General features: G+C 40.1%; 1 protein-coding gene and 1 non-coding gene across 7 annotated transcripts in view; one reads left to right on the forward strand and one right to left on the reverse strand.

The window, feature by feature from the left end:
* Positions 1 to 27,731, forward strand: part of Smarcc1 (SWI/SNF related BAF chromatin remodeling complex subunit C1) — a 153,998-nt gene that overhangs the window by 82,214 nt on the left and 44,053 nt on the right. For 5 of the 6 annotated variants that reach the window (XR_015441163.1, XM_004834968.3, XM_021256732.2 and 2 more), the window contains 4 exons: positions 236 to 349; positions 1,496 to 1,555; positions 6,695 to 6,953; positions 8,124 to 8,285. Coding sequence is in view for 5 of the 6 variants with exons in the window: in XM_004834968.3 (XP_004835025.1) it covers positions 236 to 349; positions 1,496 to 1,555; positions 6,695 to 6,953; positions 8,124 to 8,285 (595 nt within the window). In the remaining variant the exon portion in view is untranslated. The remainder of the gene's footprint in view (positions 1 to 235; positions 350 to 1,495; positions 1,556 to 6,694; positions 6,954 to 8,123; positions 8,286 to 27,731) is intronic. The other variant, XM_021256739.2, reaches the window with a different exon arrangement.
* Positions 18,265 to 18,369, reverse strand: LOC147825443 (U6 spliceosomal RNA). The gene has a single exon (XR_015441198.1). It is a non-coding gene; the product is annotated as a U6 spliceosomal RNA (small nuclear RNA).

Consider the following 27,731-nt stretch of genomic DNA (forward strand, 5'->3'; position numbering starts at 1 on the left):
AGAAAAATTTGTTGTCTGTCTTCTCTGTGATTTAAATTGGCACCAAAAATAATGTTTCTTGTCTGAATTTTTGTTTGTAGTACAGTGTAATAATATATTTATCATTATTATAAATTTTTTGGTTAGAAAATCCAGCAGGACTGATGTGTCAGTATTAAGTAACTTATAAAACTTCAATCCAGTTGAGTTTGAACAGATTAATGGAGTCATTTCTCTTTGTCTGACTCATACATAGGTCCCTGCTGCTCAGCAGATGTTAAATTTTCCTGAGAAGAACAAGGAAAAACCAATTGATTTGCAGAACTTTGGTCTTCGTACTGACATTTACTCCAAGAAAACATTAGCAAAGGTAAGGATTTTTTCAGAACACTTGGATTAATATGTACATTAATCCATTTAATCTGTCCTACTTCTAAGGTGAATCATTTCCCATAAGAAATAGAATTTACTGTGGTGGGAAGAAATGAGCTTTCTGCTGAAAACTTGATAGCATTTTATGTGTTTTTTGGTTTGCAGGGGGGTTTTTGAGACAGGGTCTTGCTGTGTAGTTTGTTTGTTTGTTTTTTGAGACAGGATCTCACTTTGTAGTTCAGGCTGATCTTCAACTCACTATGTAGCCCAGGCTGGTTTTTAATTGGTGACAGTCCTGCCTCAGTTTCCCAAGTGTTGGGTTTACAGGTGTGCCCCACCGTGCCCAGCTTACCTGATAGCCTACATAGTGGGTTCTAGGCCAGCCTGAATTACATAGCGAGACCCTGTCTCAAGAAAAAACCACACACACAAATGGTGGAGAGGAGAGGGAGGGAAAGGAAAGAAGATGAAAAAAGGAAGTAAGATGTATTATGTAAATGCACCAACTCCACACAAGGAATGTAAACATGTACTATGCACATCCGCTAATTAAAAATGTTCTAAATGAGATAATGTGGACTTGTTTGGATTGGAAATAGAACCTGTCAAAGTCTTGTATATGTACACTATCTTGTGTTGGAGTCTGGGAAAAAGTTGTTTTTTCAAATTATACTATAATTATAGTATTATAGTATTATAAACATAATACTGGTATTATGTTTATAATGTTACAGCATGGGCTGGGGATTTAGCTCAGTGGTTTCGCCACTTGCTGCACAAGCTCAAGGACCCGAGTTTGATCCCCGGTACCAGAAACAAACAAACAGTATAATGTTACAGCAAATTTATAGTATGAATTAAAATACTGTTCCTTGGTAGCTTTCAAATGTATTTATGAATATTTATGAATAATAGAAATAACATAGCCACATAGTTCATGAGTCTTGGTTGACAGTAGGAAATCTTTAAAGTATGCCAGCCTTGCATTGGCCAGTGAAGTTCTTAGGTGTTTTATTTTTTGGAGACTTATGTGGTCCCTCAGTGGTTTGCAAAAAACAGACCCCTGAGCTTGACTGATAGCCCTGCTTTGTTCCATCCATATTCATCCTTGATGGGCAAATAATTTCTCACTTTGCTTCCGTAGAGTAAAGGTGCTAGTGCTGGAAGAGAGTGGACGGAACAGGAGACCCTTCTCCTCCTGGAGGTGAGCAGATTAACGGCGGAGCCTTTACTCACACAGCAGATGGGTGTGAAGATTCTTGAACTAGCACTTTGAATATGTGTATGTGTGGCGTTCAATTTAGGGAATGTGTAGTTGAGATTAAGGTTCACTGTTCCCATAGTATTTTTATTTAGTCCTCTGCCTTGATAGCGTATCATAGCTGTCCTTTTGTGTTCCTCCCATTTCACAAAACCAAATATTAAAAACATATTTTAACATTTCAGTGTTTTTTATTTTTCGAGACAGGGTCTTACTAAGTAGTTCAAGTTGATCTTGAACTTACTATGCAGCCCATGCTGGCCTGGAACCACAGCATTCCTCCTGCCTCAGCTTCCAAGTGCTGGGGTTACAGTCATGCGCCACCACACCCAGCTCACTTGGATTTATTAAAATGACTAACTTTCATAATTTAACAAGGAAGTGCTTAAGTGATCTGGCTTCTTTTGTTATTGCAAGGGTGTGGCAGTGAGTTTGGTCTTGACTGTCACTGCCTTGATTTGTGCTGTAATGCTACCACTGCTCTGTACCACGAGAGCAGTGCCAGCAGAATGAGGAAGGCAGTGATGTCTGCTCTGAGAGCTGTCTGGCCTCACAGCCCTCTAATAGGAGTCTGGTGTCTAGTGGTCCCCAACCACAATTGCAGTCAGTGAGCCTGGTGATGTCTTGATATCTTTCTTTTCATTTCCTTTATGTGTGTGTGTATGTATGTATGTATGTATGTATGTATTATTTGACATCTTGATTTCTTTATAGTGCTTTGGGTTCCTCAAGATGTTCCAGCAATTTGGATTCCATTAAGAGCTTTCATGTCATGTATTTTCTTTCTTTTTTGTGCCCCTTTCCCATTTTTGTTTGTTTTTTCTTATGTATGGTCTATGTCTGCCTGCCTGCCTTCCACTCCATATGATCAAGATTAAAAAGAGGTTTTTTTGTAAAGTTTTTGCTATTTTAATTTATTTTCATTTTCTTATTGAGTACTGGTGTTATGCAGAGCTGCTTTCCTGCCTCGCCTGTTTATTTCAGGGCTCTGGTCTAGCCACATTGACCGGGGGTGTTAATTTCAAAGAACAGTGTTGTCACAACTTGTGCAGGAGTATTGTTTGTTTCTCTGTTGCTGTTTTGGAATCTTTGGGCTCTGGAGAGAAATTTAATTACACAGCAGCAACTGAAAATAACAGTTCTTTGTCTTGCTGCATACTGATGCTGAAAATGTCCTCTTCTCCGTTCAAGATTAGTGGATAGTAAATACAGAGTGAGGCAAAGGTGATGGAGTTCTGTTTACCCTGAACATATCCTGGAAATCTGCAGTATCCTTGAACAATACCATGTTTCCTCTCCTGCAGCTGGAACCTGTGCTGTGATTGATTTTTACCTTAGACAAGCAATTGAGTCAACACACATTATCTGCCCCTACGCAAAGAGATAAAACCTTCCCAACAGCCTTGTTTACCATCAGTGCCTTCCTGTACATGGTTTAGAGTATTAATAGCTTAGGATCATAAAATCCAGGGAAAATTCTTAAATTGATTCATTACCAAAATCAGATTTAAATTTCTCCATAGTAAATCTGGTAGACTCACTGGGATTTGTTTCCAGAATAGTATCATGCCATTTTGTTAGACAAATATGTAACACACAGGCAGCATTGCAGATATTTGTGATTATCCTTGAGACTGTCCACTTTTATTTTTAAAATGTAAGTTTTTTCATTTTTATTTTTTGGTACTGGGGATCAAACTCGGGACCTTGTGCTTGCAAGGCAGGCGGCAGAATCACTGAGCTAAATCCCTGGCCCTAAAATCTTAATTTAATAAAGGCTTCTATCAAAGCACACAGTTCATGAGTGAATACGGAATATCTTTGGTCATATTCACTTCATTGTCTCTGCATAAGTATTGGAGGATAGCTGGGTGTGGTGGCACATGCCTGTAATCCCAGCACTCTGGATGCTTGAGGCAGGAAGATTGCAAGTTCGACCCCAGTTTAGGCAACTTGGCAACTTAGTGAGACCCTTTCTCAGAATAGAAATGGACTGGGGAAGGCCCTGGATTCAGCCCCCAGTACCCCCACAAATGACTGCTGTGCTACATTTGAATATCATAGAAAAGCCAAATGCTTTTCCTGGTTAAGTGCAGTATTGAAGATTAAGATAGCTTGGACGTAATCCCACAAGTGAGGAATTAATACTGAAAGAGTGACATAGATAAAACACAAAACTTGAATGCAGTGTCCCCAGTTTCATGATTTGAGAGGTCTCCAGAGCATAGGACGCACAAAAGTGGAGTTTCTTTTCAAATGGCCTATGTGGATAAGATGGACAGCTTCCTGGGAATGGTATGATTGTCCAGTTTCTAGTGCATGGCGTTTGTGGTATGGCTTGCCTTGTATGTAGGGTACTGCCTAGGAATAGTGTTGTGTCTGAGTATTCCTGAAACTTAGGGGAGGGAGTATATGGTACAAGAAGGAGGTTGAGAGCTGATTATATTTGGTCATAACTCCATAAAATAGGGATGAGCAGTGAAACCATTTTAGTTAGGATGGAAGCAGTGCTTTGTGTGAAATATAATTCCTTCTAGCAACAGGGAGAAGAATGAATTTAAGGCAAGAGGACAGGCAGTTTCTAAGAATCCAAGCATGTGATGATGAAGACCATCCTGTGCGGTGGCAGAGGAGGAAGCCCGGGGTTTCATGCTGTTTGAACTATGGACTCCAGTCTTTGCTGTGTGGCACTCTTCCTTACCTCCTTCCTGGCCACTCTGTCACCATGTTCTCCTGAAAGCACCTCTACAGGTTGCTTCTTACTTATTGCCACAGTTAGTGCCCAAGCTGGGCCATTTACTGTTTCTCAGCTCTGTACTTTTCTGGGTGCTAATTCTTGCTTGGATTTTGCATTCCAAAGAGTTTCTCAACTCCAGATTTATTCTAGGGGAAAAAACCCCTGAGTTTTGTTGGGAAATGAGTAAAGAAAACTCTTTAGCAAGTTTGTTGGGAAAAAATTAAGATAGAGGGTGCCCTCCCTGTAATGAGGAACTTAAGGTGGCTCCTATAGTTATATTTCTGCCTCCAAGGACCCTGGTGAGATAGATACATTTTTCTTTCTCACAATCTAGGTCTTTCTCTTAAATATTTCACTCTAAAACTACCTGAATTACCCTCATTTGTCAAGGTTAATTAACTATTAAGACCAGTTGCAGAATTGGTTTTGGAATTCTCTAGCATTACATCAAGAATAACCCCAGATAGGGCTGGGGATTTAGCTCAGTGGTTTCGCCACCTGCTGCGCAAGCGCAAGGACCTGAGTTCGATCCCCAGTACCAAAAAAAAAAGAATAACCCCAGCCAGCTTACACTCTCCAAAGCTAATAAGCATGGAAACTACAATGATCACAGAGAACACATCTTACAGCAAATTAGGCTCCAGAGCTACATTTATACATTGCTCTGTTGACAAGGTAGACCCCATTATTAGGACTTACCCAGCATGTGTAAGGACTTGAGTTCAACCTCCAACACAGGCAAAAAAAAAAAAGAAAAAAGGGGGAAGCATGATCTAGAGAGAATGGCTTGAGAGTAGCAGCTTCATTAAGCCACTAAAGATCTTTTTCCCTCCAGTTAATTTTTGACTTTCTTAACACCACGTATTTTGGTTTTCTTTCCATTGTTCCCTCCTTCTCCATGGGGATTCATTTACTGTTTTATTGGAGTCTTTCAGAATTTAGTCTGAAAAAAGTTACAGATCTTAAAACTAGAATTGGGTTGCGGTGACACATGCCTCTAACTCCCACATTCTGGGAGTTTGTGGCAGGAAGATTGCAAGATTGAGTCCAGTCTTCGCAACTTAGTGACTTAGCAAGACACTGTCTCAAAATTTAAACATACAAAAAGGACTGGGGTGGCTGAGGATTTAGCTCAGTGGTTCCAGCACCTGCCTCTCAAGCTCAAGGTCCCGAGTTTGATCCCCAGTACCAAAAAAAGGACTGGGGTTGTAGCTCACCCAAAGGCCCTTTACTCCTGTCCCCAAAGAAGTGCCATAGATGTTTATATACTTTATAAATTTCATAATCTGCTTATCAGTTTGTACACAAAACCCTGTTTAGAGTTTGATATGTATTTTGTTAAATCTGTAGTTCAACTTGAAAACAATCAATGTTTTAATATTGTAACTCACAGTGCATTAAACCAGTACAACTCTTCATTTATTAGGTCTTTGAGTTCTGTCCCTGTTTTCTTTCTCCCTGGCATATTGATCCAACACATTCTGTAATATATTCCTGTTTCATTTTTATGCTGATTTAACAATTTTCTAATTTAAAATTGTTCATTGCTATTAGGTATAGGAACAGCTTGATTTTCTCTCAAGTATGACTTTTCCTTTAAGTGACTTCTCCCAAGTATGAACTTTTAGCACCTTTTTTGTAGCTTCTTTAGATTTTTTTACATGAATAATTATATTTGTAAAAGACAGTTTTACTTCTTCCTTTATAATATGTAGGCCTGTTGTTTACTTTTCCTGTTTGAGAACTGTTTGTTTGAGCCAGGGTCTCATTATATAGCCCTGCTGGCCTGTAACTTGTGATCTTCCTGCCTCAGCCTCTGGGATTCCAGGCCTGAGCCACCACATGTGGCTTTCCTACCCCTTTTTAATGTACAGCATCACTTATCAGTCAGCCTTTTCTTCGCCAAGACATAGCACCGGAAACCCACAACCTAGAGCTGGAGAGGTTTAGCTTAGCACCTGGTTTCTGGAGTTTCAGTCGTTGCTCAGCAAGCTGTGAGGCCGAAACCTCATGGCAGAAGGACGTGAGGGAGCAAAGCAAGGGAACAGTGCAGAGAGGAAAGGAGCCTGGGACTATGCACAAGTCTGTGACCCCTGTGGAGCACACATGTCCCCAGGGTGCCTTCGTCCACTGAAATTTACATCAGCATATTCTTTTTAAAAACAGCTACGGAGGGGCCGGGGATTTAGCTCAGTGGTTTCACTGCCTGCTTCGCAAGCGCAAGGACCTGAGTTCGATCCCCGGTGCCAAAAAAAAAAAATAGCTACAGAAAGAACTATCACATGCTTTTAATTTCATTACACATTATTTTGTTGTTAACTTTTTTGTTTTGTTCTCTATTTTAGGCCCTGGAGATGTACAAGGATGATTGGAACAAAGTGTCAGAACATGTTGGAAGCCGCACTCAAGATGAGTGCATCCTCCACTTTCTGCGGCTTCCTATTGAAGACCCGTACCTCGAGAATTCGGATGCTTCCCTCGGGCCACTGGCCTACCAGCCTGTCCCGTTCAGTCAGTCGGGAAACCCAGTCATGAGCACTGTGGCATTTTTGGCCTCTGTGGTGGACCCTCGTGTAGCATCTGCCGCAGCGAAGGCAGCTCTGGGTATGGACTCCGCTGTGCCACCTCTCCAATACAGAAACTGAATTGGCCTCAGACTTAAATATTATCAGCGGTTGCTTTTTCCTTATGTAAATAACCAAAACATCAGATATTACGCCTTAAAAACACCATGTGCTTTATCAAAAGTATAACAGTTTTAAAGTAAAGCACTCAAATTTAGTGCCTTGTAAATGAAGGAGATATTTTATTAAGAATTTAAGGAGCGGGCCGGGGATTTAGCTTAGTGGTTTCGCTGCCTGCTGTGCAAGCACAAGGACCTGAGTTTGATCCCTGGTACCAAAAAAAAAAAAGAATTGAAGGAGCATTTGAGTGTGTTGGTGCAGGCCTGTAATCCCAGTACTCAGGAGGCTCAGGCAGGAGGATTGCAGTGAGTTCAAGGCCAAAAAAAGAAAGAAAAAAAATTGAATGAGCAGCACCAGGCACGATGGTACAGGGCTATGCTTGCAGCACTCTGAGAAACTGAGTCAGGAGGACCACAAGTTCCAGGCCAGCCTAGGCAATTCAGCAAGACCCTGTCTCAAAATAAGAAAGACTTGGGAATTTAAGAGTTAGGGATTTATCTCAGTGTGAAAGTCCCCAGTACCAGAGGGGAAATAAGAAAGGAGAAACAGCAGAAGTGTATTTTGTGGTATTCTTGTATTTAATTTGGAATTTCATAGAATTGAGAAAGGAAATTACTTACTATTCTCGGATTATGTTATAGAAGTTTTTCGCCATAGAATTTTATTTTTTTAGACAAGAACTATGTAGCCCAGGCTGACCTTGAACTTGCAGAAATGGTCCTGCCTGTCTCCCAGGTGCTAGGATTACAAGAGTGCATCAGCTCGCCCAGCTTCACCATACAATTCTTTTTCAGTTTTATGGTTGTTTAATGCTTGTTGGTTTTTGTCAATCTATCCATTGATAATTACTGATTGGTAGTCAGAAATTTTTATATATAGTAAGGTATTGTGATAGGTTGAATGAAAACCTGGAGTCAGAAGTTTTGCCACTGCTTTTCTTACTTTGTCCTCATGTTTTGCTCCATTGGGAACTCAGCCCCAAAGAAGTCACTATGCCCCAGGGAACATTACATTAGATATCTTAGGGCTCGTCCACTGAAGCGAGCATTTACACAAAATGAAGGCACTGTTGCACTTTTGCTCTTACCAGAGGAGTTTTCTCGAGTCCGGGAGGAGGTGCCGCTGGAGTTGGTGGAAGCACATGTCAAGAAAGTGCAAGAAGCTGCACGCGCCTCTGGGAGGGTGGATCCCACCTATGGTTTGGAGAGCAGCTGCATTGCAGGCACTGGGCCCGACGAGCCTGAGAAACTGGGTGAGTCCCTCCTGCCCATGGCTGGAGCTCACTGGTGTGTGCCATGACCGCACACGTACCGGGTTGGCTTCTCTTACGAGCACACAGCAGTCAGAGTGAACCAGGCTCTTGAGTCTACTGCATGGGATTTTTTCTCTTAGTACTTTTTTTTTGTACTGGGGATGGAACTCAGGATTTGGTGCTTGCAAGGCAGGTGGCAGCACCACTGAGCTAAATCCCCGGCCCACTTAGTACTTTGTTTAATATGGTAGTTAGGACTGAAAAAAAGTCAGGACTGGTAATAGTGTTAGGAAATAATTGATGGCTGTAGGTCTAGGTTTTGAACAAATAGAGATAAGAATACTAACAGCTATGTTTAATTTATATGTTGCTAAATTCATTTTTTTCTTTTAGTTAAATTCTAAAAAATTCTCCATTTTAACCACTTAAAAGTTTATAATGTTAGCTTCTGATATATTCATAGTGCTGTACATCTTTCACTATTATCTAATTCTAGAACATTTTTCATCATTCTGAAAAGAAATTTGAAACTCCTTAAGTCACGTCTCATTCCTCCTCCCCTCCAGCCCTGGTAACTACCAACTGTTATCTACGTGGATTTATTCATTAAGTTTAGTGGTACATTTTAGGTATACAATGTGATGACAGGGCTGGAGATATAGGTCAGTTGCACCGAACCTGCCTCGCAAGCACAAGGTCCTGAGTTTGATCCCCGGTACCAAAAAAAGAAAAGAAAAAACAATGTGATGACATTCATCATTGGGAATTTATACCTGTACATGATGTATCTTGGTTATTATTTTTTCCCCTTTCCGCTGCCCTCCCTTCAACTCCTCCACTCCTCCCTATTTAGAAAGACTTTATTTCCGTTTTTTTCCTTTTCTCATATTTTTTCCTTTCCCCCACTCCCACTTCCACTTCCCCTTCCCCTTTCCCTTTCCCTTTGGACCTTTTCTTCCTATTTCATGTTATCTATTATACATTTTGATCCTCATTTACACTTTTGGTTTCTCACACCAGAGAAACTATTCAGTATTTACATGTGTGTCTCTAGTTTCTCATTCTTTATGGCTGAGTAGTACTCCATTTCATTAAAAAACCCCACATCTTCTTTATCCAGTTTCCAGTCGATGGGCACTTGGGCTGTTTCCAAGCTTTAGCTATTACAAAGTGTGCCGCCCTAAACATAGGTGCACATGTATCACTGTGGTATGATTCTTTTAATTCTTTGAGGAAGATTCCCAGTAGGGGAATAGCTGGGTCAAATAGGACCTCTAGTCCTAGTTCTTTGAGGTATCTCCATACGGATTTCCACAGTGGTTGCACCAGTCTGCACTCCCACCAACAATGGAGAAGGGTTCCTTTCTCCCCACAACCCCACCAGCATTTGTTGTTGGATGATTTCTTGTTTTGTTTTGTTTTTTGGTACCGGGGATCGAACTCGGGTCTTTGTGCTTGCCAGGCAGTCGCCACTGAGCTAAATCCCCCGACCCACATTGGATGATTTCTTGATAGCAGCCATTCTTTCTGGGGTGAGGTGGAATCTCAGTGTTGTTTTCATCTGCATCTCTACAATAACCAGTGAAGTTGAACATTTTTTTGTATATTTGCTGCTTTTACTTCTTTGTCTGAGAAATATCTGTTCATTTCAGATGCCCATTTTTGAATTGGGTCTTTTAATTTGGGGGTCTGATTTTTTTCAGTTCTTTATATATTCTAGATAGTAGTCCTTTGTCTAAGGTGCAGCTGCTGAAAATTTTTTCCCACATTGTAGGTTGTCTCTTAGCTCTGTTGGTGGTTTCTCTTGCAGTGCAGAAGCTTTTTAATAAGATAAGATCCCAGTTGTTGATTCTTTGTGCAAGTTCCGTGCCACTGAGGTTTTGTTCATAAAATCTCTTCCTATACCAATATCTTCAAGAGTTCTACCTAACGTTTCTTCCAGCAAATTTAGTATTTCTGTCTTAATATTTAAATCTTTAATCCACTTCAATCTTAATTTAATTCATGGTGTTAGGTATGGGTCAAGTTTTAGTCTTTGGCAGGTTGAAATTCAGTTTTTCCAACACCGTTTATTAAATAGGCTGTCTTTCCTCCAATGAGGATAGTTGGCTTCTTTGTCAAAGATGAGGTGGCTGAGCATATCTGTAGTTACTCCTGCATCTTCTAATCTATTCCACTGATCCTCAGGTCTGTTTCTTTGCCAATACCATGCTGTTTTTATCACAGTAGCTTTGTAGTATAGTTTCAAGTTGGGGATTGTAATACCCCCAGCCATATGTCTGTTGCCTAAAATTTCTTTTGCTATTCTAGGTCTCTTCCGGTTCCAAATAAATTTTTGGATTGTTTTCTCTAGTTCTGTGAAATATATTGTTGGAATTTCAATCAGAATTGCATTAAACTTATAAAATAGTTTTTGGAAGTATGGCCATTTTCAGTGTATTGGTTCTTCCTATCCAGGAACAAGGGATGTCTTTCCATTTTCTTATATCCTCCTCAATCTCCTTTTTCAAAGTGCTGTAGTTTTCAGTGTAAAGGTCTTTTGCTTCCTTTGTTAAATTGACTCCTAGATATTTCATTTTTTTGGATGCTATTGTAAAAGGAATTGTTTCCCTAATTTTTTTCTCAGTGAGTCTATTATTTGTATATAAAAAGGCTATTGTTTTTTGAGTGTTGACCTTTTATCCAGCTACTCTACTGAATCTGTCAGTTAAGTCTAGAAGTCTTTTGGCAAAGTATTTTGGGTCTTCTATGTAAAGTATTGTATCATCAGCAAATAATGACAGTTTAAGTTCTTCCTTTCCTATTTTTATTCCTTTTATTTCTTTCTCTTAATTGCTGTGGCTTTTGTTTCAAGAACAGTATTGAACAGGAGTGGTGACAGTGGGCATCCTTGTCTTGTTCCTGATTTTAGCATGAAAGTTTTCAGTTTTTGACCATTTAGTATGATGTTGGCTGTTGCTTTTTCATAGATAGCCTTAAGCAAGTTGAGATAAAGACCTCCTATTCCAATTTTCTGTAGGGTTTTTATCATGAATAGGTGTTGGCTTTTGTCAGATGCCTTTTCTGCATCTATTGAGATAATCGTATGGTTTTTGTCCTTGAATCAATATAGTTTATTATGTTTATTGATTTATGAATGTTCAGTCATCCTTGCCATCCCTGGGATAAATCCGACTTGGTCAGGGTGTGTGATCTTCTTGATGACCCTTTGTATTCTGTTTGCCAGTATCTTGTTGAGAATTTTTGCATCAATATTCATTAGGGAAATTGGCCTGTAGTTTTCATTTTGGATTGTGTCTTTCCCTGGTTTTGGAATAAAAGTAATAATTGCTTCCAGGAATGAATTTGGAAGCTTTGCTTCCCTTTCAGTTTCCTCGATGAGTTTAAAGAGTAATGGCATTAGTTCTTCTTTAAATGTCTTGTAGAATTCAGCAGTGAAGCCATCAGGACCTGGGCTTTTCTTTGTTGGTAAATTTTTTATTACATTTTCAGTTTCATTCATTGTGATTGGGGTATTTAGAATTTCTATATCGTCTTCATTTAACTTTGGTAATTTGTGTGTATCTAGGAATCTGTCCATTTCTTCTGTGTTTTCCATTTTATTTTTTATTTTTTGGCACCGGGGATCGAACTCGGGTCCTTCTGCTTGCGAGGCAGGTGGTGGTACCACTGAGCTAAATTCCCCTGGCCTAGAGTACAGATTCTTGAAGTAAGAATTGATGGGGCCGGGGGTTTAGCTCAGTGGTTTTGCTGCCTGCTGCGCAAGCACAAGGACCTGAGTTCAATCCCTGGTACCAATTAAAAAAAAAAAAAAAAAAGAATTGATGATACTTTGAATTTCTCCTGGATCTGTTGTGACTTCCCCTTTTTCATTCTTGTTTGCATGGATTTGAGCGTTTTCTTTCCTTTTTTTGATAAGGTTGGCTAAGGGTTTATCTATTTTATTTATTCCTTCGAAAAACCAACTCTTTGATTCATTGATTTCTTTGTGTCATTTTCTTAGTCTCCATTGCATTGATTTCTGCTCGGATCTTTATAATTTCCTTTCTTGTATGAGCTTTGGGTTTGTTATGCTCTTCTTTTTCTAGGAGCTTGAGGTTCTGCATTAGGTTATTTAACTGAGTTCTCTCTGTTGTCCTAATATGGGCATTCACTGCTATGAATTTCCCGTGTAGAACTGCTTTCATTGGGTCCCATAGATTCCTGTATGTTGTACTGGTATTTTCATTTACTTGTAGAAACTGTCCAATTTCTTCTTTAATTTCCTCCGTGACCCATTGTTTGTTCAGGAGGGTGTTATTTAATTTCCATGTGTTTGTGGGAGTTTTGCAGTTTCTTATGTCATTGATCTCCAATTTTATTGCACTATGGTCTGAAAATATACAGGGGGTAACTTCCATTCTTTTACATTTACTTAAACATGTCTTATGAGCTAGCATGTGGTCTATTTTAGAGAATGACCCATGTGCTGCTGAAATGAATATGTATTCTGATTTTGTGGGGTGGAACACTCTGTAGACGTCTATTAAGTCCATTTGTTCAATAGCTTGGTTCAATTTTAGAATTTCGTTGTTCATTTTTTGTCTAGATGATCTGTCTAATTGTGCTAAATGGGTATTGAGATCCCCTTCTACAATTGTATTAGAGCTTATTTGGTTTTTCATGTCCATTAATATTTGTTTTGTATAGTTGGGGGCATTCGTATTTGGTGTATATATATTTATGACTGTCATCTCTTCCTCTTGGACTGTCCCCTTCACAAGGATGAAATGACCATCTTTGTCTCTCTGAATTAATTTTAGTTTGAAACCTAGTTTGTCTGCAAATGGAATTGCTACCCCTGCTATTTTCTGTGTTCCTGTGGCGTGGAGAACTGTTTTCCATCCTTTTACTTTAAGTCTGTGTATTTCTTTTTGAGTTAAGTATGTTTCTTGTATACAGCATATTGTTGGTTTTTGTTTCTTAATCCATTCTGTCAGTCTATTTGTTTTGATTGGTGAATTGAGACCATTAACATTGATAGTTATAATTGATACTGACTCATCCTTGTCATGATGTTTTACTATTGCTGATTCTTTTTTTGTTTGTTTGTTTGTTTGTTTTTTCCTTTCACTTTAGTTTCTTACCTTGCCTGGTGGCTTCCCTCTATTGCGCCTCATGGAGTTGTGATCTTCATTATGTTTTTCTAGGATATTGCTTAGGATTGTTTGGAGTACTGGTTTGGTATTCATGAAATTTCTCAGGTATTCTTTGTCGTGAAAGTATCTAATTTCCCCATTGATTTTGAAAGATAATTTTCAGGATACAACAGTCTAGGTTGGAAGTTATTTTCTTTTAGGGCTTGAAATACTTGACTTCAGGCTGTCCTTGACATGAGGGTTTGTGTTGAAAAATCGGCCGTGATTCTGATAGGCTTTCCTTCGTAAGTGATGTATTTCTTTTCTCTTACTGCCTGTAGGATTTTGTTCTTCTGTTGGGTTTCTGGGATTTTAATTATGTGTCTAGGTGTAGATTTTTTTTTGATCATGGCTAATTGGAGTTCTATATGCCTCACTTGTCTGAATGTCCAATTCTCCACCTCTGCCTGGGAAGTTTTCTGTTACTTTTGTGAACAGTTTTTTTTATGACAGTTGTATTTTCTCCTTTTTTTTCGTGGACTCCTATCAGTCTTATGTTATTCTTCCTTGCATCATCTAGCAGCTGCTGGATTCATTTCTTGTGGTCCCTTACTCTTTTTAAGAAATCTCTGTTTTCATGGTCCTTCACTGCAATCCTGTCTTCTGTGTTTGATATTCTATCTTCAGATTCCCTCAGTCTGTTATGCATGCTTACAGTGGAGCTTTTACTCTTCTGGAATATCTGTTTGAATCTGTTTCATGGATTCCATTTCTTTCTTATGTTGCACAATCATGGTTTCTATTTCTTATGCTGGGCATTCATGGCTTCCAGCATATTTCTGAGCTCATCTATTTTTTTATCTGTTTCTGTTCTAGAGCCTCTAATTATGTCTTTCACTCTCCTCATAATTTCTGTAGTTATCTGGGAGATTATGTCTGCTTTGAATTTTTCTAGAGCCTCATTCAACTGTTTGTTACTTCCTGTGCTATCAGTTCAGGGTGTCCAGGTAGTTGATTATCAGACTTTTCCACCTGGTTTGCCCCAGATACTGCCTTTTGTGGGGTGGAAGCCTGAGTTTGTGACTTGCTTAAATGCCTTTTCATTTTTGTTTTTGGTACTGTCAGTTGTAAGTCAGTGAGTCTCAGTGAGCCAGTCACAGACCCGTGAGATTCAGACAGACTTCTGGCTGCAAATCCCAAATTGAGCTACCCACCCTCCCACAGGGCTGAACTCCCCAAGGCTCTACTGCAGGTTCCATCTGTCTTTCCCCTGAAAATAGTCCAGGATCAAATGGGAGGTGATGATCCCTCCAATTTACCGAGTACAGTGGTCTGATGTGCCTACATTTTTATTTTATTTTATTTTTTTGGTACCGGGGATCAAACCCAGGACCTTGCACTTGCAAGGCAGACCGGGGAACCACTGAGCTAAATACCCAGCCCTGTCTATTTTTTTTGTTTGTTTTGGTACTGGGGATTGAACTTGGGCCCTTCTACTTTCGAGGCAGGCAGCAGAACCACTGAGCTAAATCCACGGCCATGGTGTGCCTATATTGCAGAGATTATCTTCACTTTTCCAGTGGGCTTCAGTTTTCATTGGGGAGCCTGAGAGAGGCCCTCTCTCTGCTGTTCACCTCTGCAACTCAGGACAATGGTCTTTATGTCCCCCTCTGCCTCTGTAATGTGGAACCGCGTAGCTGCACACCCAAGAGGCCAGGGTGGGGGTGAGGGGGTCCTCATGGTCTTTGGATGCAAGGGCAGGGCAGGGCACAGCTACCCGCGCCTCTCTTTCAACATTTTTTATCTGAAAGTTTATTGTATCTGATCTTAGTGTACCATGTTAGCTGTCTTGTGGTTGCTGTTTACATGAAATATCTTTGTCTTTTTACTTTCAGTCTATTTCTTGGAGTGTAGAGCGAATTTTTTATGGACAGAATATCGGTTGTTGTATTTTAGGAGCCTGGAGACCTACGTTCTGCCTTTGTTTCTCCCCCACATAGACACAGAACTTTAAACAGCTACTTACCTCTACTGGCTCTGAGTGATCTTGTCAGTAAAATGAAAAGGACTCTCAGATGCTGTCTGTATTATATTATTTAGCCTTGATATTGTATGATGTTGGACAAGTGACATTTTTGCTTCTACACACTTTGTTTTTTAATTTTTGTTTAATCGGAACAAAGACGAGTGAAATTAGTAAATTAGCTTTATATACACACCAAGGTAAAAATCCTTTTTTGTTTGTTTGTTTGTTTTGTTTTTTGGTACCAGAGATCAAACTTGGGACCTTGAGCTTGTGAGGAAGGTGGTAGAACCACTGAGCTAAATCCCCGGCCCTATTTATATTTTATGATAAGTGGTGCATTCTCATCATTTTTTCATTATCCTTTTAAAAATTATTATGTCACAAATAGCATGTCTGGTGAATAATCTAAAGACTATTCTTGTCTTGACTCAGGCATGATGATTCACACTTGTAATTTAATTCCAGCTATTTGTGAGGCTGAAGCAAGAGGATCACAAGTTCAAGTCCAGGATAGTTAAATCGGTGAGACCCTGTCTCCAGAAGAGAGGAGAGAGAGGAGGATTGAGATGTAGCTCCTCTGCAGTCAATGTTCAATCCCCAGGGCTGTAAGGGGGGGGGGGGGATATCTTGTCATTTGTCTAATTATTTCCAGCTTTCTCTTAGTTGTATTCAATTTATACAGTCTGCTTCAGCTGTAACAGTTCTTTTTGTCTTTTTAAATTTATTCTTATGATTGAAGATAATATGGAGTAAAAATCAAATCTGCATGGGAATGTGCTGCAAATTATATTACCTTCATTTCTATAGATTAGATTATCACTAAAGTGTCTTCTAGCCTAAAGTTTCATGGTTTATGTGACTTGACATAGGACCCCCCCCTTTACTGTTCTCTACTTTGTCAGTCTAGCAATCTCGTTCTTTAGATGTGGGAACAGATTCTTCAGATTAGTCCAACCTTTTTCTCCCTTCATTGAAATTATTTAAAACTTAATTTTTTTATTTATGAAAAGTACAAAGTATGGAAACTATATACCCAGCTGTCATCTGTTCATAAATAACAACAAAATATTAATTGTATCCTTTCTAAAAAACATTTTATTGGAGCTGGGCATTGTGACCTATACTTGTAACCCCAGCACTCAGGGGGCTGAGGCAGGAGGATCCTACAAGTTTGAGGCCAGCCTGGGCTACATATTTCAAGGCCATCCTGTACCACAAAGGGAGACACCATCCTAAAAGAAGCAAAGCAATATAAAATATACGTTTATATGGCTCAGTGATAGAGAACTTGTCTAACATGCACAGAGTCCTGGAATCCGTACCCAGAAATACACAAAAGTAATTGATTTTTTTTGGACATAATAAATACAAGTCTTTATCTTGCAATCTTATTATCCATTAATTCCACCTTCTCTGTGGAGCACACAGTCCAAAAATCTCAGATGGATGCCTGGAACCATGGATCGTACTGATCATGTGTTTTTTTCTATAGATACATACCTATGTACCTCTGATAAATTTAGGAACAGTAAGAGATTAACAGCAATAACAAATAATGAAATAGGACAGCTATAGCAACATACTGTAACAAAAGCTATGTGAATATGAACTCTCAGTTGCCATGGGCTGGATAGTCTATACAGCATGGGTACACTGGGAACAATGTACATGCTGGCTGGGGTGGAGCAAGGTGGTGTGAAATGTCCTCACACTATTTACAATGTCAGTTTAAAATTGAGGGTTTACTTGTATAATTTTCCATTCATTTTTTTGTATCATTGTTATCTGTAACTGAAACCATGTGGGGGGAGTCATGGAACGTGAAACCACGAATGAGGGAGACTAATGTAATTGCTGATTAGTTTCAGCTTTTTAAAATGGTATATGGAAAAAATGGTAAATGGTATTTTAAATTTCTAGAACAGAGACATATAATTGTAATTTATATTTGTTTTTGTTTTTGTTTTTTTGTTTTGGTACCAGGGTCACTGAGCTAAATCCCAGCCCTGTTGTTTGTATTTTGATCTTGTAGCCTGCCATCTTGTGAAATTCATTTATTAGCTCTAGTAGCTCTTTTGTGGGTTCCATAGGATTTTCTGACATATGTAATCTGTGAATAAAAAGTTTTACTTCTTCCTTTTCAAATAAAAAATAAATAATAAATGTAAGTCTTGGGCCAGGGATTTAGCTCAGTGGTTCCTCCTCCTGCCTCGCAAGCGCAAGGACCTGAGTTCAATCCCCGGTACCAAAAATAAAAAATAAAATAAAATAAAATAAATGTAAGTCTTGGCTGAGGGAAGAGGATCAGCAGGAATTCAAGGCCAGCCTCTCAGACTAATCAAGTACCTCAGAATTCAAATCATACTTGATTGACTTCATATCTGTGGGCCTGGCATAGTAATATCATGACAGTAATGTTTCTCATAGTTGCTAAAAACCAGGGTGAATAAAAGAAATCTCTTCTGGTTTTGGGTGTGTGGTGAAACTTACAAAACTTCTGGAAAGGAGATCAAGTTCAGTTGGTCCCAAAGACTAAGCCACAATGATTAACAGGTTCTTTATGTTTGTGACCCTGACGAGAGTTTTAAGAGGCTCGGGATCTCTTCCAAGGTAGAAATAAGGCCAGATGGTCGCCGATCTTGCTGGTCCTCACTTTGGACACCATCTGTGGTTTCTGGGGCCTGAAGGAAGGTAGCTCATAGTTCGCCTCTGCTAAGATTTCCACCTCTTCCTCACGTAACAAAAATATGGAACGCAGGCCGGAGATTAAGCTCAGTGGTTGCGCCACCTGCCTCACAAGTGCTAGGTCCTGAGTTCGATTCCCAGTACCACAACACGAAAAATGAAACACCTCACGAATTTGCATGTCCTCCCAGTGCAGGGACCACGCTAATCTTCCTGTATCATTCCAGTTTTTCTCTATGTGCTGCGAAGCAAGCACCCTCATTGAAATTATTATGCCAACTGTTCCATAACTGTTCCTAACCGTTGACTACATTCAGAATTCAGAAGGCTTTGATTTGAAAAAAACAAGTAGGGTCAATCATTTATTTGTTTGAAAATTCACTTTACTTTCCCTTTTTTAGGTTTAGTCGGAAATTAGCAGGCCAAGCCACATCTCTCTCTCTCTCTGTGTCAGTTCTGCATCACAAGACAGTGCCTGGCTTAAGTGGGAGAACCTGGGGCTAATGAGTGCATGGTTTTTACTTTCCTCAGCTTTTCTGTGTGTGTTTTGATTTTAGATGTAGGGTCTTTTGGTTCCCTGCAGTTTGGAAGTGAAAAAGCTTGGCAAAATCTTCTTATTCGTTCACTGAACTTTCTATACTTTGCCTTTTAAAATGCAGGACATGCTTTTACATGTACAACTTTAAAAACAGTTTTGAAAGATGCTACCATAGAGCATTAGCGGCTAAGAAACAGGTTTCAAACCTAGGCATTTCTAGTTTAGTGGAATTTGAAGTGAAAAGAACACAAATATCTCATGGGCTTGGTCCTTATGGGGCTGTATTCGCCTACTTTGTTAGTGAACGTCTGGTTTTCTCAGTGTACAAAGTTCAGAGCAGGCTGGTGCAGGAAGCATTTGAAATTTCAGGGGCTGCTGTTTGAGTGGCTGAACAGTATCATTCATGGTCTCTGAAAGTAACCTGTCACTTAACCTCTCCCAAATGTGGGCTGTGTACTCGGTAGTCACAACACAAAATTGGGATCCTCTCAGAATAAGGGCTAAAGAAAGTACCACCGTAATAGGAATATTTCTGAATAATTTTTGATCAGGTTCCTATAACTAATGCTGGTCTTTTATAGTTAATGTGATGTATATTGAGCTGGGACTAGTGGAATAAATTAAGAAACAACAAATGTTACTTGCTTTGGCCTAGCAAAATCTTTCTGTGAGGGCCAGGGATTTAGCTCAGTGGTTTCGCCAATTACTGCGCAAGTGCAAGGACCCAAGTTCAATCCCTGGTACCAAAAAAAAAAATTTTTTTTTCTTCTGTGAAATAATGCTTTCCCACAGAGGAAGCTGATTAGACATAGACTGATGATGAATTTTACTTAGCAAGACAGTAGAGTACTTGGGGATGGTGGTGTTACATTGGTATTTATAGTGATGATTAATGTTATACATGTTACTTTGTATATATGAAGTATAGTTAAAGTAATGCAGAAAAGTTGCTTCTTTATGAAATATAAAACTTTTTTGGTTTTTTTGTTTTGTTTTTGGTTTTTTTGTTTTGTACCCAGGATCGAACTCGGGTCCTTGACGCTTGTGCAGCAGGTGGCAAAACCACTGTGCTAAATCCCCGGCCCTTTGGTTTTTTATTAACCTAGCCTTTTGAGATGTACACTACACTGGGCCAGGGATTTAGCTCAGTGGTTCCACCGTCTGCCTCCCAAGCGCAAGGTCCCAAGTTTGGTCTCTGGTACCAAAAAGAAATGCACTACATATTTATAATGTGCAAAGGCCCAACTATACAGTAGCATAGCAAAACTTCTTATTCTTATCTAGCTGTAACTTAGTAGCCATCAACCAGTCTTTTCCCATCTCTCTCTCCCCTACTTGCCCCCGCCTCTAGTAACCACTATTCTCCTTTCTACTTCTATGAGATTAATCTTCTGTGCTTATAGTCTCCAGTTTCACCCATGTCACAAATGAAAGGATTTTTTTCCATTTTATGGTTCTGTCGTATACATGTACCACATTTTCTTTCTCCAGGGTCAGTAGGTAGACATTTGGATGTTTGCATTTCCTGTCTAGGCCTCAGCCCTTAAAGGTCACACTCCTCTTCCATAACCTCACTGAGAACAGACTTCCACACGTGGCATGTGGGACACACACAAGCCCCCTCCAGACCAGGTCCACTAGGAGAAGGCGCTTCTTCAATCTATCTGCTTTGACTATGGTTTTCAACAGGGTCCGATCCATCTACATTGATACGGGGGTTTTTTGTTTTAAAGAGACAATTGTAAGTATTTTAAAAATACTGATATTTGAGGCCTTTTATTTAAATAAAAGTATTACTATATTTTATTTGCCCTGAAATACAGCAGAATATGGGATAATTAAGATAAATGAAAAAAATATTTAAATCTTCAGATGTATTTGAAAACCAACGCTTCATTCTAGATACCCACATTTGGCCTACATTGTATACTGTGCTTGTTTTTCTGATTGATCACTTGACTTCCTTTTCAGAAGAATTTAGAGGAAGTAAAACCAGCTGTAAAGCCAGCTGGGCATGGTGGTGCATGGCTATGATCCCAGCACTCTTGAGAGGCTAAGGTAGGAGGACCACAAGTTGAAGACCAGTCTCAGTGACTTAGCAAGATTCTGTGTTCAAGCCCCAGAACTGCCAGAGAGAAAAGTAAAAGGCTAAAGTATTGGGAGTCTATAAGTATCAAGCTAAATTTTGAACCTAAATCTCTCAGCCCAAAACTCAACCTCTTGTCCGTGCAGCAGACTATGAAAAGTAAATGTGGAGGTGTATCTATAGTTTGAATTCATTCAACAAAAGCCTTTAAAGAACAAAAAGTTCTGAAGTGCACTGTATTGCCTTATGTACTAGGGGAAAGACGCAGAAGAGGCCCTAAACCCTTCTGACCCTATAGAGGTCAGGGTCAGGTGCTGGCCCTTCACAGTATGTAGGGAGAGTTCGTATCTCTTAGATCACCTGTGACCTCCAAAGGGCTGAGGAAACAGGCATATGTAGCCAGCAAGAGCGTGACTGTGTTTCATTCTTTCATGTGCCATTGAATGCTGACAAAATTCACACCATAGTTGAGTCTGTGATGACAGAATTCAGTCCGTGTGGTTACAGGGTTGCATTTTAGGATGGAAGATTGGTCTTAAAGTAGACTTTCACATTTTAACTCGTAAGGGTAAATAATATTGTAAGTGTATCACATTAGGGAATTACTCCTTTGTGTTACAGGTGGTAGGATATTGTTGAACAAAATAGACCAAAATCCCTACCCTGTTGGACTTTATATTTTATATATGTAATATGGGAAATTCTAAGCCAATAAGTAAAAATTGAATGTATAAGTTAAATTTAAATATACAGAAAGGAAGTGTGTTTTCTAAGAGCTGTGGGAAAAAGTAAAGCCAAGATGGGGAGGTTAAGGGTGAAGAGCAGGAAATCTCGTTTCAGATGATGAGCTCCAACTGTCTCTGAGAAAGTGACACTGAACGGAAGTCAATGAGCCAAGTTAGGGAGCCTAGGGGATAGAGTGTTAGGTGTGGAGAGGCATTGTTAATGCTGTCAGGCAGGAGCTGCCGAGCATACTTGAGGAATCGTAAGGAGGGTTTGTTTAAGCACCTTGATTGATGGGAAGGGGAAATTAGACCAGATGATAGACTTCTGTGGGTCATTGTAGAGTTTTGGTTTTGCTTGTGTTTGTTTTGTTTTTTGAGACCAGGTCTTGCTGTGTACCCCAGGCTGGCCTCAAACTGAAGGTGATCCTCCTACCTCAACTTTTTTTTTTTCCGACTCAACTTCTTGTGCACCACCACACCCAGTTTGTTTTTTTGAGACAACTCTTGCTTAGTTTAGGCTGTCCTTCAATTTTATTGAGCCCACGCTGGCCCCAGCCTCTTAGGAATCTTCCTGCCTCAACTGCTCAAGAGCTGGGATTGCAGGTGCACACCACCCACCACCAGGCCAGATGGGTCATTGTAGAGTTATAATGTTTACCGTAAGTCAGCTGCTGCCAGTGGAGGGTTTTGAGCAAAGGAGTATCAAGGTCTAGTCTATATTTTTAAGTGTCATTCTAACTATTCCCTTGAAAATAGACATTGTCTAGAACAGTGGTGTTGAAGCTTTTAGAGAAGAGCACCCAAACTGCAGCCCAAACCCACTTATTTATCGCAAAGTGCTAGCACTGTAATTAAGCCTGAATACCGAGGTTTTAGTTTAGGAAAAACAACTCATACATGAACATCCTTTGTCTTTTTTTGGTGGGTTTTTTTTTTTTGTACTGAGGATCGAACTCGGGTCCTTGCGCTTGCGCAACAGGCGGCGAAACCACTGAGCTAAATCCCCGGCCGGAACATCCTTTGTCTTATTTTAAAATATATATATATAGCTCTTATAGTAGTAAAACAGCTTTTTATTGAAAGGTAAAAGTTTTCCTTTGGCGTGCTTTTGCACAATTAATGTAATCCCTGATGTATGTACGCCAATCATTTGTCAAACCTTGGCCAGGGTGACTTGGCTCATGTGCCGACACAGAGGGCTCTGTATGCCCCTGGAGCACACGTGGCATAGGTTTGCCACCAGTGCTCCAGAAGTTGTCCACTTGATTATTGAAATAACAGAATACATTTGAATGTCAAAGGAAATTTTACTGTGCTACTAAAGTGTTTTTAATAAACAGCTTTATTAAGAGTTAAGGTGGGCCGGGGATTTAGCTCAGTGGTGCCACCGCCTGCCTCACAAGTGCAAGGTCCTGAGTTCAATCCTCGGTACCAAAAGAAAAAAATGAGTTAATTGCATGGCCCAGGAGGGAGCGTTTGTCCAGCATCTGCAGGGCCTGGGTTCTGTCCCTAGCACTGCCAGGGTGTGGTTTTCATCAAGGATTTTATCAAATAGCTTTATTAAATTTTTCTTTACTTGACCTGGAAGCTAAACAAAAGTGGCACCAGACCTGCCTCGCAAGTGCAAGGTTCTAACTCAGAAAAGGGGAGAGAAAAGCCTTACTGATATCTTGTTTATTTATAGCAAATGTATTGAAATGCTGATAGGATATATAGTGAAATTTCTTATCCCTACCAGTTGGGTTCAGTTTTGCTTTGTTTTTTTGTACCAGGGATCAAACTTGGGATCTTGTGCTTGCAAGGCAGGCAGCAGCACCACTGAGCTAAATCCCCGGCCCTGGGTTCAGTTTTAACACATAAATATATGTATGGAATATTTATTTGTGTGTGTACGCGCACGCATGTGTGCGCTCTGGCAATGGCAGCTATGGCCTAGAACATGATAGAAAAAAGTGCTCTACCACTGAGCTATATTCTCAGGCCAATATCTAACTATCTAAATAAATGGAGTTTTTTGGTGATTATTTTAAAGTAAGTTGTAGACAACATAATTCTAGGCACCCTAATCCATAGTATACTTCCTACGGATAAACACATTTTTCTACATTAACTGTTAGTGCAGTATAGCTTTGCCTCTCTTTAGGATATTTTTTTTCTATCAGGAAAGTTGGAAAGAGCCGTGAGAGACTTTATTGTAACCCCAATTGTACTTAAGAATTTTTTTTTTTAAGACAGGGTCTCACTGTGTAATTCAGGCTGGCCTTGAACGCACTGTATCCCAGGCTGGCCTGGAACTCGAAGCGATCCTCCTACCTCAGTCTCCCAAGTGCTGAGATCACAGGTGTGCACCACCATGCCAGGCATTACTTTCTTTTTTCTTTTTTCTTTTTTTTTTTTTTTTTGGTACCAGAGATCGAACTCAGGTCCTTGTGCTTTCGAGTCACGCAGCGGAACCACTGAGCTAAATCCCCAGCCCCAGTACTTTCTAATTTTAAGTACTGTTTTTTTCTTTTGGTCCTGAGTAGATCTGCTCTCTGTATCTAATTCTGGTTTAGAGATATTTCAGAGATAAGTTAATTGTTGTGGTTTCCTTGAAATTGATTGTGCTTTTGGGAAAATTAAATCATAAATTGAATGAATAGAGAAGACTGTTTTGTGTCAATTAGTGGGTAGTCCACTAAGCCACTTAGAGCCTGTGGGATACAGGACTCCAGAGAGCTGTTAGCCAGTTGTCACTGCTCTGTGTACAAGAGCCCAGCTATTCATTTCTCATTTTCAAGAAGGTTAAGAACCATCATTAGATCAAGAACGTCCTGACAGTAATAATTATTGAAAAGGCCACTTTCTAGGATCATAAAGCCCAAAAGTGCCTGTTAGCATTCTTGTCTCAGACACTATTCATAGCTTATAAATGGCTTCACTGTTCTCACCATGAAGCTTTCCATAACATTATTTTTAAAGTCAAGCACTTCTAAAACACCACGTGTGAAAATACACTAGGCCAGTGAGCCCAGGAAAACAGTGGAATAGTATTTGAGCATCAGACTTGCATCTTGTGGAATGGCCTTTTCTCTCCTCTTCATTATTGTTGTATCTGTTTCAAAGGCATTAAAATAGAGATTAACAGTTCTGACTATATAGCTTCTAATTGGATATTTAACCTCTAAGGACTGAAGTTTATGTTACTTCCTTAATGACTCATATTCAGGGAGAAGTCCTCCCTCATTATACAAGAGCATATCAAAATGTATTTTAAGGGGCCAGGGATTTAGCTCAGTGTTTCCGCCGCCTGCCTCACAAGCACAAGGACCTGTGTTCAATCCCCAGTACCAAAAAATATATATATTTTAAGCTGAGCATCGTGGTGCATGCCTGTAGTCACAGCACTTGGGAGGCTCAGGCAGAACGATCACTGTTAAGTTCAAGGCCAGTCTGAACTACATAGTGAGACCCTGTCTGAAAAAAAACTCCCCCAAAAAAGTGTATTTTAATTTTTAAAATTATTACAATAGAAGACATGTTGCCATTAATCTACTTCAAAATACTCTCTCTTGGGCCGGGTATTTAGCTCAGTGGTTCGCCACCTGCCTCGAAAGCACAAGGTCCGGAGTTTGATTTCCGGTACCAAAAAAAGACAACTCCATCTTCCTCTGAACACACTTACCCCATCGTTCTTGCAAATTTCTGAAGCAATTCTAGAGCCCTCTTTCTTGAATGTCTTTACAAAGTGTGATCAAAACCACAACAGCTGCTGCCGCCAAGCACCATCCACTGGAAAGGCAGGCCTGCAGGAGGATGACAGTGCGACCTCATCCACTTCATTCACTAGATCTGGCACTGTGTGACTTGTGGCTCACTTATAAGTTGTAATGACCACGAAAATTAACAGCTTGAATGAATTCAGGACACTGAGGCAGCCACAGCAGCTCACCTAAAGGCGCTCATGAAAAGGGACCTGTAGATCTGCTTCAGAAAACGGCAAGAGCGATGGGAAATCTGTGTTCAAAATGAGGGAGGGAGTGTTGGGCAGATTTAATGGCAATGTGTATTTTACTGTGTAATAATACTGTTTTATTTAAACATTTGCCATAGCAGGGCATGGTGGTGCATGTCTGTAGTGGGAGGCTGAGGCAGGAGGATCACAAGTTCCAGCCAGGTCTGGACAACTTAGCAGCTTGGCAAAACCTTGCCTGGAAATTTAAAATGAGCTTGGGATGTAGCTCAATGCAAAGTCCTTGGGTTCACTCACCAGTCTCACGGCCCCCCCCCATTTTTTTGCTATGTTTTTAATTACACTGCATATAATACATAATTGTCTGCCTTTGGGGGGCTGTTTTACCAAGTTAGGTATTTTGTTAACTTGATGTATACTTGTTGCTATGAATGATGCATGTGTCATTTACGTTAATCTCTAGTATATGAGACTGCTTTTTATGCCAAATCACACATAAAAAAAATCATTAGCGGGATATAATGAAGTGTATTAGTCAGTCAAGGAGCACTATGTGTAGGAATCGCTATAACAGCACCAGGGTACATGTAATTTTAGACTGAGGAAGCTTGCACAAAGCAAGTGGGATTTAAGCTGCATATTGGAAAGGAAGTTTAGAATGTTGCTGAGCAGATGGAAGCAAGTATTCCATTCTGTAGGACACTGAACAGAGGCAGGGAAGCAGAAAGGGACATTTATTCACAGGTAAGGAACTACACCAGTTGGCCACAGTACCGAGGAGGAGCGGCCACACGGCTGGGCGGGGGCCAGGTGATGGAGCTCAAGGGGTGGTGTCTCGCTGGCATAGTGGCACACTCGCACTTAGCTGGGCGCAGGTGATCAGTGCCGCAGTTCGTGTCACGCTCCTAATTCTGCTTCTTGACAGGACAGAACTGATTTTAATAGCAATTTTCAAACCTTTGGTCTCAAGTCTCCTTTACACTCTTAAAACATAGGAGCCCAAGATGCTTCAGTTTGTGTCAGTTACATCTGTTGACATTTACTGTTTTAGAAATGAAAACTTGTTAGAATATTCCCAAAAGCACATTCCTTTAGGTGTCTGGTCAGTGGCTTCTTCTTACATCGCATGTCCTCTAAAAAGCCAGGGTCCACACTTGAGAGACAAAGAGCAAAAAAGACAAATTACACCATGTTATGGGTTGGGTTTTATTTGGGGGACCACATGAATAACCCCAACCATGCTTTTAGAATCTCTGAAGTTCAGACTCTACCCATGAAGAATATTCAGTTTGGGGAAAGATGAGTAAATAAATACAGCTATAAGTAGAAGCACACACAGGAAACAATCATAATTTCACCTGAGCAAGTTAGGGAAGACTGCAAAGCAGTTGACCTTTGAAGCAGGAATGAAATAAGGAAAATTGTGGGAGGCATATTCTGGCATGAGCACAAGAGCTCTATGAGGAAAGGTCAGCTCTGGAGAGGAGTGTGGAGCGGTTCTGAGGGGCTTCTACCTTGTAGACCTGTGGACATCAGCAGAGTAGAAGTAGCGTGTGTGCTCTGTTTGCTTCTGTTTGGCTGGGGATTTAGCTCAGTGGCACTGTGCCTGCCTTGCATATGTGAGGTCCTGAGTTCAATACCTGGTACCAGGAAAAAAAAAAGAAAGCAGGTGCTGGCAGTCTACCGCTGAGGTATGAAAAAGGGAAAGTGCCGTTAAAGCTTCAGCTCCTTCTCAGGAGCATCATCATCTATTCTTAACACTCTTTCATGAAAGGCATGTATTGTGCAGACATTTGGTTCTCCTCCCATCTAACTTTCCACCCTGGAAGAACTGGTATCTAGACCAGGTTATGTAGCCTGTCTAGTCCATCTGAACTAAGAATGAGAACATGGCCAGTTGTTTGAATTTCTTTCCTCCCTTATCTACTCCCAGAAGAATCATACATTTTGAATATCATTCTTTCTTTGTTTGCTTTGTTTTTTTTGAGACAAGGCCTCATGTAGTTCAGACTGGCTTTGAGCTCCCAGTGATACTCCTGCTTCAGCCTCCTGAGTGCTGGGATTACTGACATGCAACCGTCATGCTCAGCTGAATACCATTGTAAATATTTTCTTAATCGGCTTTTACTACAAACATAGGTGTACTGAAACAGTATATGTTAGGTATAGTTTTGCTCATTTTTAATCTTGATAAAACATTTAAATTTTTTTATTTTAAACTTTTGAGTCTTGCTTGCTTATTTTTTCTGCTCACTAGTGTGTTTTTTTGGCAGGGGGATGGTTACTGGGGATCGAACTCAGGTCCTTGTGCTTGTGA

Source organism: Heterocephalus glaber, unplaced genomic scaffold (genome assembly GCF_053883595.1).
Source record: "Heterocephalus glaber isolate CG9 unplaced genomic scaffold, H.glaber_assembly_v1.0 deba00001504, whole genome shotgun sequence".
In the NCBI taxonomy this organism is placed as follows: domain Eukaryota; kingdom Metazoa; phylum Chordata; class Mammalia; order Rodentia; family Bathyergidae; genus Heterocephalus; species Heterocephalus glaber.